This window comes from Danio aesculapii, chromosome 10 (genome assembly GCF_903798145.1).
Source record: "Danio aesculapii chromosome 10, fDanAes4.1, whole genome shotgun sequence".
Lineage (NCBI taxonomy): Eukaryota > Metazoa > Chordata > Actinopteri > Cypriniformes > Danionidae > Danio > Danio aesculapii.
In genome coordinates this window covers 36,266,978-36,281,775 of record NC_079444.1, presented here as the reverse complement: position 1 = coordinate 36,281,775, position 14,798 = coordinate 36,266,978, and the positions used below count along the sequence as shown (strand labels likewise).

General features: G+C 36.1%; 1 protein-coding gene across 1 annotated transcript in view; it reads left to right on the top strand.

The window, feature by feature from the left end:
- Window positions 1–14,798, top strand: part of LOC130235935 (nipped-B-like protein B) — a 57,163-nt gene that overhangs the window by 7,542 nt on the left and 34,823 nt on the right. Inside the window, 5 exon segments of the mRNA XM_056466467.1 lie at window positions 80–223; window positions 3,948–4,113; window positions 7,057–7,187; window positions 9,134–9,242; window positions 12,212–12,363. Coding sequence (XP_056322442.1) covers window positions 160–223; window positions 3,948–4,113; window positions 7,057–7,187; window positions 9,134–9,242; window positions 12,212–12,363 — 622 coding nt within the window. The 5' untranslated portion in view covers window positions 80–159.

Genomic DNA, 14,798 nt, shown 5'->3' with positions numbered 1-14,798 from the left:
GCTGTGGTTGCGCGTGTACTTTTAATACTGAACTCGATAATATTGGTGATGTCATCCCGTTTTTTTCGTCCTCCTGCAGCAAAAGATGTAAAGGTGGATCAGTGAGCAGCGACACTGAGCAACCTGTGCGTGCACGTGAGCTCCCTGCCCTTCTTCAGCATGAATGGGGACATGCCTCATGTTCCTATCACCACTCTCGCTGGGATTGCAAGCCTCACTGACCGTAAGTTGAGCTCAAGTTTTTATCCTATGTGTGTGTATATATATATATATATATATATATATATATATATATATATATATATATATATATATATATATATATATATATATATATATACACATCCAATGCTCCCTAAGCAAGTCATATATTGGCGTTGATTGCTTTATAAATGTAATCAGAAATTTTATGTTACATGTTGGTGTTTTTAAGAGTGCGCAAGTGACATTTTTTCTGTCATCTATAGAATGTGCTGTAAAGTATGTTTATTAAAATGCTCATATTTGTATATATATACACTGTGTATTGTAATATATATTGTTTTGTGGAAAGATAACAGCGTGCACTGAAAAATATCTGTTAATTAACTGTTTCCGTTTTTTGTGATTCACAAGTGTTTTCTGTTTATTCACGGCTGTGAATTGCATTATGGGATGTTGATCTCTGCTCTGTCCACTTTAAATGTTGAAAATTCAACTCAACAGTTTAACAAAGTGACTTTTATTGACATTTTAGTACACTGAAAAAAAGTGTTGCATGCAAAACTGTTGCAAACAATTTATTTGTGTTGAATTTAAGCAAACAAATTAAATTTAATAATGTTCAACTTAATTTGTTTGTTTAAATTCAGCCTAAATAAATTGTTTACAACCACTTAACGTAAAAAAATTGAGTAAATCCAAGGAATCAGCTTTGAATAATTTTTTTCAGTGTAGTTTTAAATAATATAATGTATAAAAAATAATATACAGACAAATAAGTGTTTAAAATATCAGAAAATATACTGCAGTTTATTACGGGGTTTTTGTACCATAATATACAACACCAACCCAGACAATATATCACTTAAACTAAAAAAATGTTTATAAAAGTCACTTTTTCAAACTTTTCAAGGTTAAAAGTTGTTCAGGAGAGATCAAGGTCTCATAAATGCAATTCAAAACCATAAATGAATGGGGAAAAATCAAAACATGAATCGTAAAATACGGTAAACTTCTAATTTACAGATATTTTTTACAGTGTAGTCAACATTGACTAAAATGTAGGGACGCAGCAAATTTTCAGCTGCAAAAATGATGGGTCGAAAATGACATTTTCAATTTTCATCAAAAAAAGTATAACAGTGCAAGAGCAGCAGTTTCAGTTTGGCCCAGAATTTTAATTTCGTAGCATCCCTACAAAAACACTGTATTATTCATGCCAGGCCACAATAGAGAAACAGTGTGCGCCTGTGCATATGCGGTCCTGTAATCCTTCAATGTTGTTTTAGTTGTGCATGCTGAACATGTCGCTTTTTAAATATTTCAAAACTAGACCTGCACAATATATCATTTCAGCATTGATATCGCAGTGTGTGTGTGTGTGTGTGTGTCCGCAGTAGTCACACTCAGGGTATGCAATATTAAGTTGCCATTATAATTGATCAGTATAACCATAACAAAGTGAACGTTTATCATTTGCATGTGTGTTAAAGGCATTTCAAAATAGTTTTAAACATTCAGGCACAAAATAAGTACATGTATAACTTTATTGAGGAATTATTTTCCTGAATTAATACAATGAAGACCCTATACACTGTTATTTTACATTTCATTATTGAATTTTTATACCTGAATACTGTATGACTGTACCATAAAGAACTGTTTTTATTTTACTTATATTATTTTACTTTATACATGATTCACACCCTGTAAAATCCTAATGAATACGTTTTTTCAAAATAGATAATGATAATGGTGAAATTGTGTTCATGTCCCAATATATATCGCAAAAATATATTGAAGAATATACAGAATATCGCAATGTCAGATTTTTCCAATATCATGCAGCCCTATTAGAAACTTTCCAATTAGAAAATTCCAATTAGAAATTTTTTTTAATTGGAATGTTTTTCTTCTCTTAGCAATTACATTTTGACCTAGTGTGACTTAATTTTGCAGAAATGGTACCTGAGAGTATCTTATGATAATGTTAATTTAAGATAAACATTGACCCAATCCCAATTCTAGCCCTAAACCCTTCCCCTTACTCACGTTCACATGAAGGGGTAGGGATGTCACAATTCTCTTCAGCTTGAAGGCTAAGGGGAAGGGCTAAAAAAAGCTAAAATTAAAACTGCTAAATCTATAATTTTTAATAATAACTCCTGTATAGCAGTCCCACAGCATACTGTCACTTGATGACACTCGAATACCCTGTCAGAAAAGTCTAGTGGCTGGGAATGTGCATTTTACAATGTCTGCTATAATGTTAATGTTGTTTTGGTGTGTTTGCATAGATGAATATGGCCATGGTGTAAATACACAGTCCAGTTACGATCTTATTGCCACATTATATCGGTTTGATAAGATATGGTTCAGTGATTTCCTGAAGATAAATACCAAAAAATAACGCTACTGGAATAACTAGAGCAGTTGCCATCGTTGATCTTAAATGAAGCAAGAGCTTGCGATGACATATGGTGACGTATGCAGGTTTTGTAGTGCTGTGCTATTTCGTAGGGGTAAATGTTGAAGCCCTTTGCTTTCACGCTCTGTTTTAAGGGCCAAGGGGAAGGGGTAGGGGTACAAAAATAGAATTAAGATATGGGCCTTTATCTTACACATAGATTTGTGTATGTGCACAGTCAAATGCACAGCACAAAAACAATTCAAAGCACATGCACAACTTACTCTTTGAGTGTATGCATGGTTGCAATAATCAGGTGGTGTGCATGGATACTGATGACAAAATTTGTGCCACTAGCGCTGTACGCAGACCCTGGGTAAAAAAAACGGTGTACTTTACCACAGCAAAATCACCCTGCAACCCAAAACCGGGTTCTCACTGAAGCTAAGCAGGACTGAGCCTGGTCAGTATCAGCATGGGAGACCACATGGGAAAACTAGATTGCTGTCGGAAGTGGTGTTAGTGAGGCCAGCAGGGGCCGCTCAACCTGTGGTCTGTGAGTCCTAATGCCCCAGTAAAGTGAAGGGGACACTATACTGTCAGTGAGCGCCATCTTTCGGATGAGACGTCATCCGAAGTCCTTACACTCTGTGGTCATTAAAAATCCCATGGCACTTCTCGTAAAGAGTAGGGGAGTAACCCCTGTGTCCTGGCCAAAATCCATCCATCAGCACTTACCAATCATGGCCTCGCATCTACCAAATTGGCTCTATCACTGACTCTTCACTCCACCAATAGCTGGTGTGTGGTGAGCGCACTGGCGCCTTTGTCCTGTGGCTGCCGTCGCATCATCCAAGTGGATGCTGCACGCTGATGGTGTTGTGGAGAGACCCCCTCATGATTGTGAAGTGCTTTGGGTGTATGACAATACGCTATAAATGCGCTATATAAATACACATTAGATTACCAGACCCTTAAATAAAGCTTGAATGATCATGTGGCCATCATGTAGATTAAAACCTCTCTTTTTTTGTCCTCTGTAAAGAGTTTTCTTTTAATACACTGAACTTTAAACACATTTATCCAAAGTACTATTGATTTACTTTTGCTGTAGCTTCAAAAGCCTGTGTAAATATGTGTGTGAATAGCCCGTCTCTTTGATTGGATTTTGAGGACGTGGATTAAATGTCTGTTCAGAACTTTCAATGCGACAGGACTTGATTTGTACAGGCAATAACTTTGCGGCTCGGATCGAAATGGGAAGTCTCTGAGAAATGAGGAATATTTCACGCCTGCTGTTGTGCTGGGAAATAACTCATGTTTTGTGTTTATTTGTCAGTGTTAAATCAGCTGCCTCTGCCCTCTCCTCTACCTGCCACCACCACTAAGAGCCTGCTGTACAATGGGAGGATCACGGAGGAGGTCAGCTGTCTTCTGTCCCGCCGGGACGACACGCTCGTGTCTCAGCTGGCACACAGCCTCAACCAGGTGTCAACCGAACACATGTGGGTATCTTTTTTTTCAGGACATTCTCACCTTATGGCCTTAACCCCTCAAATGTTACACTTAAATTTGGTATTTACACTTGAAAATGAGAGCTTATAGAGTGTCCAGCATAAATAAGTACACTTCTCACAGATCTCTCTTTTTAATTATTATTTTCCATGGGATGCTTTACAATAATATATTTGTGCATATCAGGGTTGGGTCGATTGATGATGCCATGCTGAGCCGGCATTGCGATCCTCCGCCCCGCCCCTGTCGCAGCAACCCGCTCGCAAAAAATACATACTTAGGCCCTGTTTACACTAATATGTCTTAAATATGGATTAAAAAATCCACATCCACACTGCCGTTTTATCTAGCATTTAGGAAAAGCCCTCCTACCATACTATACCGCTGAAAACGCACATCACGTGACCACACACAGGCATGCGCTGCAATGTATGTACGTGTCTGAGCTTCAGCAGTTGTGCTTTGAGCACAAGACCCCAGAGAGCAATGAACGTTGGAGAGTTTATCAATGACGTCTGACTATAGTTGTTAAGCGTGATTTTTAATTAATCTTGTCTCTATTTAACGAGTCTTCTGTCTTTTGAATCTATCAGGTAACGTGTCACAGCATCAGTACACTGCTTCAATCTTTCGCTTTCACACTTGTACTAAGTAATTTTAGTGAAAACCTCAGATACTGTTGGTTGGTTCCTGTTGGTTGTGCATCTTTTTATACCAACCAAGTTTGTCGACACTATTATAACCACACAGATCACTCTGACTATTCATGCCAGAGTCTCGCAGAAAACGTGATTGACAGGTGGTAATTAGTGTGTAACTTATCTTTATTTATTTATGATTTGGTTATGGGTAAAACAAAGATCATGCCGGTCAGGTAGTTGAAACGGTAGGCTATAAATAATTAATTCGTTATGAATTAATGAATTATTCATAAATAATTAATTCACTGCCGCCTACGACAACGATGCCATCGTTCATCGCAATGTTTCACATTAGACATCGTTCGACATCAACTTGGTCATCGCACAACCCTAGTGCATATACAGTTGAAGTCACATTTATTATCCCTCCTGAATTATTAGCTCCCTGTATTATTTACTTCCCCCAATTTTGACTTCAACTGTACAGAAAACTTAATATTGCAGTACAAAAATGATCACACCCTAATTAGTATATTTACAAAACTGTTAAATATGATTTATATGAACAGGAAAAATCAAGAGAAATCAACAGTTTTTTTTTTTGTTATTGTTGAAGCAAACTGTTAACTTTGCATTTAAATGTATTATCTTTCAATTCCCAAAAATGTTAACAAACCAATCTCTTGTTTTAATGGATATAATTGTTTAATACAAATATTTTGTTTAAAAACACTAACATATATTGGCAGTAGTTACTGAGAAATTGATAAAAATATTTATTTTCAAAAGAGGGTGTACTTGTTTATGCCGAGCACCGCATATTATAGTTTGTCAAGGTAAGAGTTGAGAATATTATTATTATTATTATTATTATTATTATTTTAAATGTACTGAAATTTTTCTGATTACAAGATGCCAACAGTTAAGAGGATAACCATTTAAATATTCTGGGGTGTCTCATTTATAAAACGTTTATAAAACATGTATGCTTTATTTTACTGGGAGCATGCTGATCAGGATGTCTATATTTCCTAAAATATCCAGGTTTGTGCTGTTTGCACTGTGCAGACTGATCACTGAGTACGATTACATAGACACAAATAATCCGATTTTAATATGATTAAGACAATACTCTGATTAAGAGTCTACCATGTAAACAGTGATTTTTAATGACCTTAATCTGACTGAAGTCATAATCGAACTAAACAGAAATGGAATAAAGACATGTGGAGTATGCCAATTTTAGTTGCGTTATTGAGGTGCAGTACAGACATGTAAACACAGCAATCAAACTATTACCAACGTGTAGGATTTTCGCCGCATTTTGCGAAAGGATAGTCTATATACACACATAGCTGTTTGACACTATTCTCTGCACCTACCAAGTCAGTGAAGGACCACAGACGCCTGCATTACGAAATGCGAACGTGTTTTTCTTTCCGTTTGGCGTGTGGTATGAAATTTCATTAAAACAACACTCTTCCAGCAGTTCATACTCTCATCCAATACCTCGTTTGTCACAGGGGGCATGCGTGAAATGTTCCTGAATGAAAGTGAAAGTGCAGTTGAAGTCAGCAAATTAAAAGTGAAACACTTGAAATTACATGAAACTCCGGAGGAAAAGTGTGTATAGCGTGATGATACAATGGCGTTAATGGATCTATGTGCTATAACATGTAGAATGGGATCAGGATAGGAACATTTAAAAAGCAACTCATGTAAACACCTTACTCCTATTATTGTCTTATTCAGATTAAGGCAAATCATTCGATTATTGATGTCCATGTAAGCATAGTCATTGTATGATAGCTGTAATAGAGTAGACAGCTTCTTATACCTCTGACTTCCTCTCGTCATACAATGATCAATCAGCTCAGTGTAAATTGAATGAGCGAAAACATTTAACATGTACGCATAATTGCAATGTATTGACTGTTCTCTGTAGATCCAACATTCTCATAATCGGTTGAATAATGTACAATGTCTGCACATTATTTGTCAAACTACTTTGAAGTACAAACTTCAGAAGTTATTCAAGCAGGAAAACCAAATATGGAATTCCTGGCCAGAATGTTTCTCATGAAAATAGCAAATATGGTCAGACTATTTATTAATTTTTATGCTCCAATCACTCAAATCAATCTAAAATTATTGATTCTTTCAAAATAGTGCTAGTGAAATTGGTGAAATTGTGTTCATATTGCAAAAAAACAATTAATATTGCAATGTCATATATTTCCCCCTTAATATCGTGCATCATATCTCACTCCCTCTTTGCTGTTCTGTGTTTAGAGAGCTGAAGGACAACTTGGGCAGTGATGACCCGGAAGGAGATGTGCCTCTACTGCTACAGACGGTGCTGTCCAGGAACCCCAATGTCTTCAGGGAGAAAAGTACGCCCACCCGATACGGGGTTCAGGGCGGTAAGGAGAAACTGCAGAAATAAAGCTGTTTAGTCTGGGCATGCTTTTACTCTGTGGCCTCTGCTTGAGCTCCCTGAATTAAAAATCCCATTTCTTCTTTTTTGAATTTACAGACTGTAGTTAGAGTTGATTAATAGTGACATTGATTTACAATTTCAGATTTATACAATTCTGATACTTTTAAGCTACCATAATGCAATCTTTTAGCATTTCGGTTTTATGCATGCACTTCTGTTCAAATGTTCATGGTCAAACAAAAAATGTTTTTAAAGGAGTCTTCTTTAGGGCTGTGCGATATGGGCTAAAGAAAACTATCATGATTTACTTGAACAATATTGCGATCTCGATTTTAATCATGATTTTGTCATAAACAGACTGAATCTGTGTTTACAATGTGAATCTGAAACATATTTCAAAAGAAAAACAATTAGATCTTTATTAAAGACCTGTAACATGTCTCTAAAACAGGCATAAAATAAAATAAAAATCACCTAGTAAAGCTGTAACAAATTTTGTGTCTAGTACAGCCCAATGGCAAAACAAATGTGTGTGTGTGTGTGTGCGCGCACGCAGTCAAACTCAAGTAAGGCTCTGATGTTCTGCTTGACCAAATTTCAGAAGTAGTTGCGTATGTGTTCACGGATTTGTTTTGTCATGCATTGACCATAGACCTCTTTGGGACGCTGCCGTGAAATAGGCCATTCTCATATTGCGTCTTTTGTGTGCAATGAAGGCGCGTAGATTCCATGCACAGTTACCTGTTTGCCACATCCAGGTGCACCCAGCTAAAAAAACATCTCTTTTCAGACAAACTTTAAAGGTACGTTTTCAGAGTGCCGCACCTAGAGTCACGTATCAAACTCAGCTTCATATTTGTATGAAATATACACATTTCAGATACCTCAGACAAACACACTGGAACACCAAGTGCTTTTTAATTCTCTCCATACATAAAACTTGTATCGGAACAGCAGCAATGTTTTGTTAGTTTTTCATCCTCTGAGACAAAGGCGCTACCGCAAAGCACATTGAAAATGCTGAAGGAAGCAATGCGCTCACGCTTTCCACACACTTATAGGTGCAATATATGACTGACTTTCAAATTACCTGGTTCTGCCATACATTAGCCTTCCTGTATCCAAAGTGATCCCACACCACAGATGTTGACTTTTTTTTCGCACTAAATCCTCCTGTGCTGAACTCATCGTCTCTGTATATGCAGGTCTCCTGTTTTCATGCTCTGTTTAGGCGCACTGTGTTATGATTGGTTCAAACAGCATACTGCAGGAAAATTGAGATTAAGAAATGGCGCATGTCAAAATTTCAATAAGATTTCAATTAATCGCACAGCCCTAGTCGTCTTCTCACCAAGTCTGCTTTTATTTGATCTCAACATTCTGTAAAACAGCTAAATAATTTAAATATTTGAAATAACTGTTTACTTAATTAAAATAATTAAGAGTGCAATTTATTTTTGTAATGCAAAGCTGAATTGTAAGCATCATTCCTCTAAACTTCAGTTTCAAATGATTTTACACATAAATAATTCAAATATGGTGTTTTGTTGGTATTTTTTTTATTATTAATTTTGAAAGCAGTTGCGATACCTAACATCTTTGGCAGAAATACTATAATTTTAATGCAGAAAGCCAAAAAGAGCCGCATTAATTTAAAATATATATTTTTGTAATATTAGGAATGTCTTTACTGTCGGTTTTAATCAAATTAATGCATTCTGCAAATGTATTAATAATGCACATTAATAGTACAACTACTTACCTCAAACATTTGAATGGTAGTGTGTGTTATTAAGTATGGTTAGTGTTTAATCTTTGTGGATGTTTTTGTTCTATTAGTTAAAACTAATGTAAGACATCATGGCAAAGATGCACTTATCATTTACCACATTTTAAACCATGATTTCCTCTTTGTTTGATGCTTTAAAGGTTTAATGCAACAGCCAATGATACCACCGTACAAGATGCCTCAGAATTCCATGCATGGAAGTCCGGCGTCAAACTACCAGCAAACCACTATAACTCCGAGCCCTCCCAGGTACTGTTCCAGTTTCCTTTTTATTTAGGTTAGAAAGGTAAGTAGATAATAGGCCTGTCATGATATCTGTTTTTTGTTCTACAATTTATTGCACAAAAATATATTATGATAAACGATATTATTGTCATTTTAATACCATTTTATGCCACTCATCATTAGAGATGGGTATTGTTAAGGTTTTATGGGTATTACTACTTTTATCGATACCACTTATCGGTTCTGTACTTTAATGGTTCTCTTATCGGTACTTTTTGTAGTGTTTTTTTTATTTTTTGTTATGAAAAAATGTAAATGAAATTGAACAGAATTAACAACACTTTGTTTTATTATTATGTTTTTAATGTAAAATAAAACTAAAACAATAATTGTAAAACAAATAAATTTAAAAAAATCCTGTAAAAGAATGTACAATGGTTTGAAGGAAAATGACTCTTTCTTGGTGTATTGTGCTCGCTGCAGTTAAAAATACCCTCTTTGAGTTGCAAAATGCAGTTAATTAATCACATAATAATTATTATAATAATAAAGATTTTTCATTCACATAAATGAGTTAACTGTTTTGGGTGTTCATGTAAAAAAAATCATTTTTTTATAATTTCTTTATAAGCGTAGTTTATTATTAGGTTATTCATAGGGTATATTTGTAAATGCAGTAATGTAAAAGCATTTTTATTGTTTAAGATTTATTGAGGCTACTGCGGAAAAAAATACTGTGTTCCGATGTAAAAAATACTGTGTTCCACATCCGATGTAACCGAATGTGTGTGTTTAAACTATTATTTTGATACTAATTTAGAGAGACCTTATGTCAGGGGTCACCAATCTCAGCCCTGGAGGGCCGGTGTCCCTCCAGGGTTTAGCTCCAACTTGCCTCAAAACACCTGCCTGGGTGTTTCAAGTATACCAAGTAAGACCTTGATTAGCTTGTTCAGGTGTGTTTGATTAGGGTTGAAGCTAAAATCTGCAGGACACCGGACCTCCAGGAACAAGTTTGGTGACCCCTGCCTTATGTGATTGACTGCTAGCATAATGATGTGGATGATGTACCTTTAGCTAGGCTGTCGAAAACTTTTCATTTGTCTTTCTGCAGTTAACGCACTTTTAAAAGATGCTTAGCCAGATTGCGTGCATTTCCGCTTATACAAGAAAACAACTTGTTGCGTTTGCTGCAACAGGCATTGTCTGTGTCCATTTGGGAAATACAACCCACTTGGTTCTCCGCCACTCTGCAAGCTTACGAGCTGTGTGTGAGCAAGTCTGTGTCGCGAGCTATGCGTGTGCGCTTAGCTGAGCCTCCGCTGAATGTGCGCAAACAGCCGAGAACTGTGAAGGCTTTTATACTTGACGCACTCGCCGTTGTACTGTTGGGCGAAAACATGAGTGTTTCTCACGTGATTGCCAACTGTGCAGATGAATATCAAATATCGCAAATTAGAAAAGCTTGGTCAGTTAAATTATGCTACTTGTTACGTGTTTAAGTTGTTAAGTTGGATGAGACATAACATTCAGTGAGTCTCTAATGGTGCTGGGTGAAAATCAGAATACACAACCGATGATAAGTGAAACAAAAATGACAATTTATTAATCAGAGATTAATAAACAATGAATATAGGAATTTAGAATGTTATTTTAAATAACTAAATTAAACGAAAAACAGGAGTGTTGCCAAAACAAACAAATAAATATAACAAAACAATATAACTAAACCCCAACCCACTAAACTAACCAAAACAAATGCAGAGACAAAACTATAATCTTCAGCGTATCCGACGCTTAACTAAACTGCTTACCTATTCCAAAACATAGCTACAAAAGTGGCTCACACAAACTAACACAAAAACAGCTATGCTGCTCAAAACTACCGAAGTCCTCGTAAAGTACACACTGTTAGCCATTAGCAAAACAAGAGCTTATCTGATAATCCAATTCTAATAAAGATCGTTCAGCTTCCCAATAATAAATCCTAAATTGAGCTGCGCAAGCTTATCTAATAAATAGATCACTTAACCGAGAGACAAACTACACAACAACAACAACAAAAATAATACAAACACAAATGAACAGGCTGGCCGACACGAGTAAGGAGTTTGGTGAACAGCGCAAGCGAACGCCTTTTATGTGGCGGATCAGCTCCTGATTGGTGCGCCGAGTGCGAGTTATGGTGATTGATAGCCTTCTCGGCCAATGGTTGCACACCTAGGACAGGACAGACTACACAACGGAAGAGGAACAAAAAAGTGAAACACAAAACATACGGGAAACGTAACATACTTTAAGTACTGTTTATTTAGCAATAATTATCCAGTGCCGTTAACAGAACCGTTAACGTCAGAGCTTATCGATACTTCTGTCTTTTATAATTTAGCGCCAATACAGATAAAGTATAGCTATTCTGTACCCATCCCATAATGCCAGAATTACAACATAATATCACAATGCAAGTACACTCTTCGAAAGAACGCATAATATTTATTCTTAAGAATATTTTATTTAATTATAGTCATCTTAACAAGTTAATCAGGCATTGAAATCAGAATGTGAAAACGCATATCCTAAAAAAATAATAATGTTAACAAAAAAGAGGCTGCGATATCTGCTACCACATCTATTTTCAGTTGTCAAACACCCACATGAAAATATACTATAGTAATTTATAATAAATACTATGGTGTTTTTTTTAGCTATACTGACACTGACACATACAATAGAGATTGAGATGTTGCACAATCAGCTAAAATACTGCTAGAATCTGTTTTTTTTTAATGTGTGATATAATTGCGTCACCAAAAATGATTGAGGTCATGTCCATGTGTTGTGCAATAAGTCGATATATTGATTATTGTGACAGGCCTATTCAATAAAACCATACCAATATACCTGCAGTGATTAAAAGAATTACAATATGCTGAACAATAAAATTGGTTCCATTTCCAGTCTGATTACCGACCAGTTTCACTCTTACTCCACAGCCGATATGTTCAAACTCAGGCGGGTTCTGGTAGCAGGTACATGCCCCAGCAGAACAGTCCAGTGCCCAGTCCGTATGCGCCACAGAGTCCAGCGGGCTACATGCAGTACAGCCACCCACCCAGCTACCCCCAGCACCAACCGATCCAGCAAGGTGAGTCCACATTTTCGTCTGCGAGACCCTCAAGAGGATTGTCACCATTTTTGGCATCTATAGTCTTAAACCACCTCAGGGCACAAGGAAAAGTGGTTTTAATAGGATTTGTGCCTATTGAATCTTCTTTTATCCGTGTCTCTTGCTGAATGATGCAACAGAAAATCCCTTGCTGGTAAAAACAAGTAAATAAATCTGTATTTACCTTCTTAAAGGGATAGTTTACTTAAAAAAATTATAATTATGTCATCATTTACTCCTCTTTCGCTTCTTTTAATCCTGTTTGGGTTTTTTTCTTCTGTTGAACACTAAGGAAGGTATACTGAAGATTGCTGGAAGAAAAACAGCCATTGGCTTCCTTAGTAAAGGGTTATTTCACTAACATTTTTATTCTGTTATTTTCTAAGCCTCGTGTTTGGTCATGAAACACATGATAGATATTGTTAATACAATTTTAGAGATTTTTAGTCCTTCTGTTGAAAGTCTTTATACTTAAACTCTTAAACAGTGGTATAATTGAAGTCTTCTGTAGAGACATGGTCATTTTGAGACATTTGTAGCCCCATTTATCAGCAAATAATGATTGCAGCATTTAGATTGACTCACAGAATCTCAAGCATGCTTGCTTGACATGTGAAAACCAGTGAGGTTCATTTTTGCATGTCAAGCAGATGTGGTTGTTGTGTATGTTCACTGAACAATCGCTGTTTCCATTTATGCGTAAAACTGATTCTCGCTTAAAAGATGTGTGAATAAAGCATGGTTTCCATCCAATGAGTCAAAGAGAACAAAATCATCACTTCCTGATTAACTGGCGCCAAATATCAACAGTAAAGACGGAATTTGCTACAGTAGAAACTGCGTAAATCTTTTCTTTATTTAATAAATGGCTTGCGCCTCAGAAGACAAATGCCATGACACAATGAATGCGTGGTGGCGTTTGAAGGCATCAGATGTGGAGCACAGACGCTCTTGACAGTTCTGGAGGTAATGAATAATACAATAACACCAATACTAAGATGATTAAGGCGTTTTAGAATGACCAAAGCAACATTTCAGATGTTTTACAACGTGCTCAGCCTGCTGGTTTGTCCATTCACACACATTTTTGTCATCACATGGTCTCTTATAACAAAATCACATGACTTTTTTTAATGCGCATACTGGAATTTGTAGTTTATGCGCATCTTTTCTTATCGAATAAAAAGTTTATCCTACTCACTTATGCACATACGTTCAAAATGGATGCACATCTTGCCATTTCCTTCAACTGTTTTTATGCGCAAATCTAAAATGCGCATAAAAATAGGTGGATGGAAACATAGCTAATGTTTACGTCCATTTAAAAGCTTAAATTAAATGTGTAAATATGTCATATAAAGAAATTAGTGTCTTTCAAAGATTTGGATTAAACTCCTTGATTCATATGGATGTGCTTTATGATCTCTTGTTAAATGTTTTGAAGAATTTGGTCAATGGAATGTCAATTAGGGGACAGTAATCTTTTAGATTATGTCGAGTCATAGATTAGATTAAGTAATTTTATTCCAAAAGTGAATTAAAGAGTTTGAAACAGCATATGGGTGAGTAAAATATGACAAAATATTAATGGAGTGCATACTTTTAATTAGGGCTGCACAATATATCGTTTCAGCATCGATATCGCAATGCGATCACTCGCAATGGTCACATCATCGGATTTGCAATGTTGATTTTGTGTAATATTTTACATGGCTACACCAAAATTCATCCCGCCACGGGTGCATTACAGCTTCTCATTCAAATCATTCAGTTGTTGTTTTTTTAATAGTGGGTTATAATCGCACCAAAATGTATTAAAAGGTAAGCGAATTATAACAGCGTAAACTTTTTTGTAATCGCAGTAGTGCTGTGCGCTATTTGTTTAACCCTTTAAGGTGACATGCTGACTGACTGACTGACTGAAAGGTGCGTGATGCATGAGGCCAGCAAACACGATGTAGCTTTCAGTTAAGATGAACACAGTTTATTTCATTATACTTTTAATTATAGATAAAGGTCTGTGGTTTTGCTTGCCATGACTTTATCTTCCTGGAGTTTATAGCTGTTTCACTTCAGGACGCATTAATGCAGCTCTGTAGGTCTATTGGAGACATTCATAAATATTCCTAGCAAATGTAATAAATGTCGGAGACATACCCGTTACATAAACACACTTAATCGCACTTCTGGAGCATTTATTTGAGAGCGCTCAAAAAACCTGCGCTTACACAGCACTGCAAATAGCACAGAGCACAACGAAAAGGTGTCGGGGGTCTCAAAAAGGTTTATAGATTGTTTATTAGATTTTATGAAGATGCAAATAGCAAACATTAATTCATCAATCCCTGACTAAACATTTCCATAAAAATACTCACAACACATGCAAATAGAGAAACACACTGCAAGTAGAACAG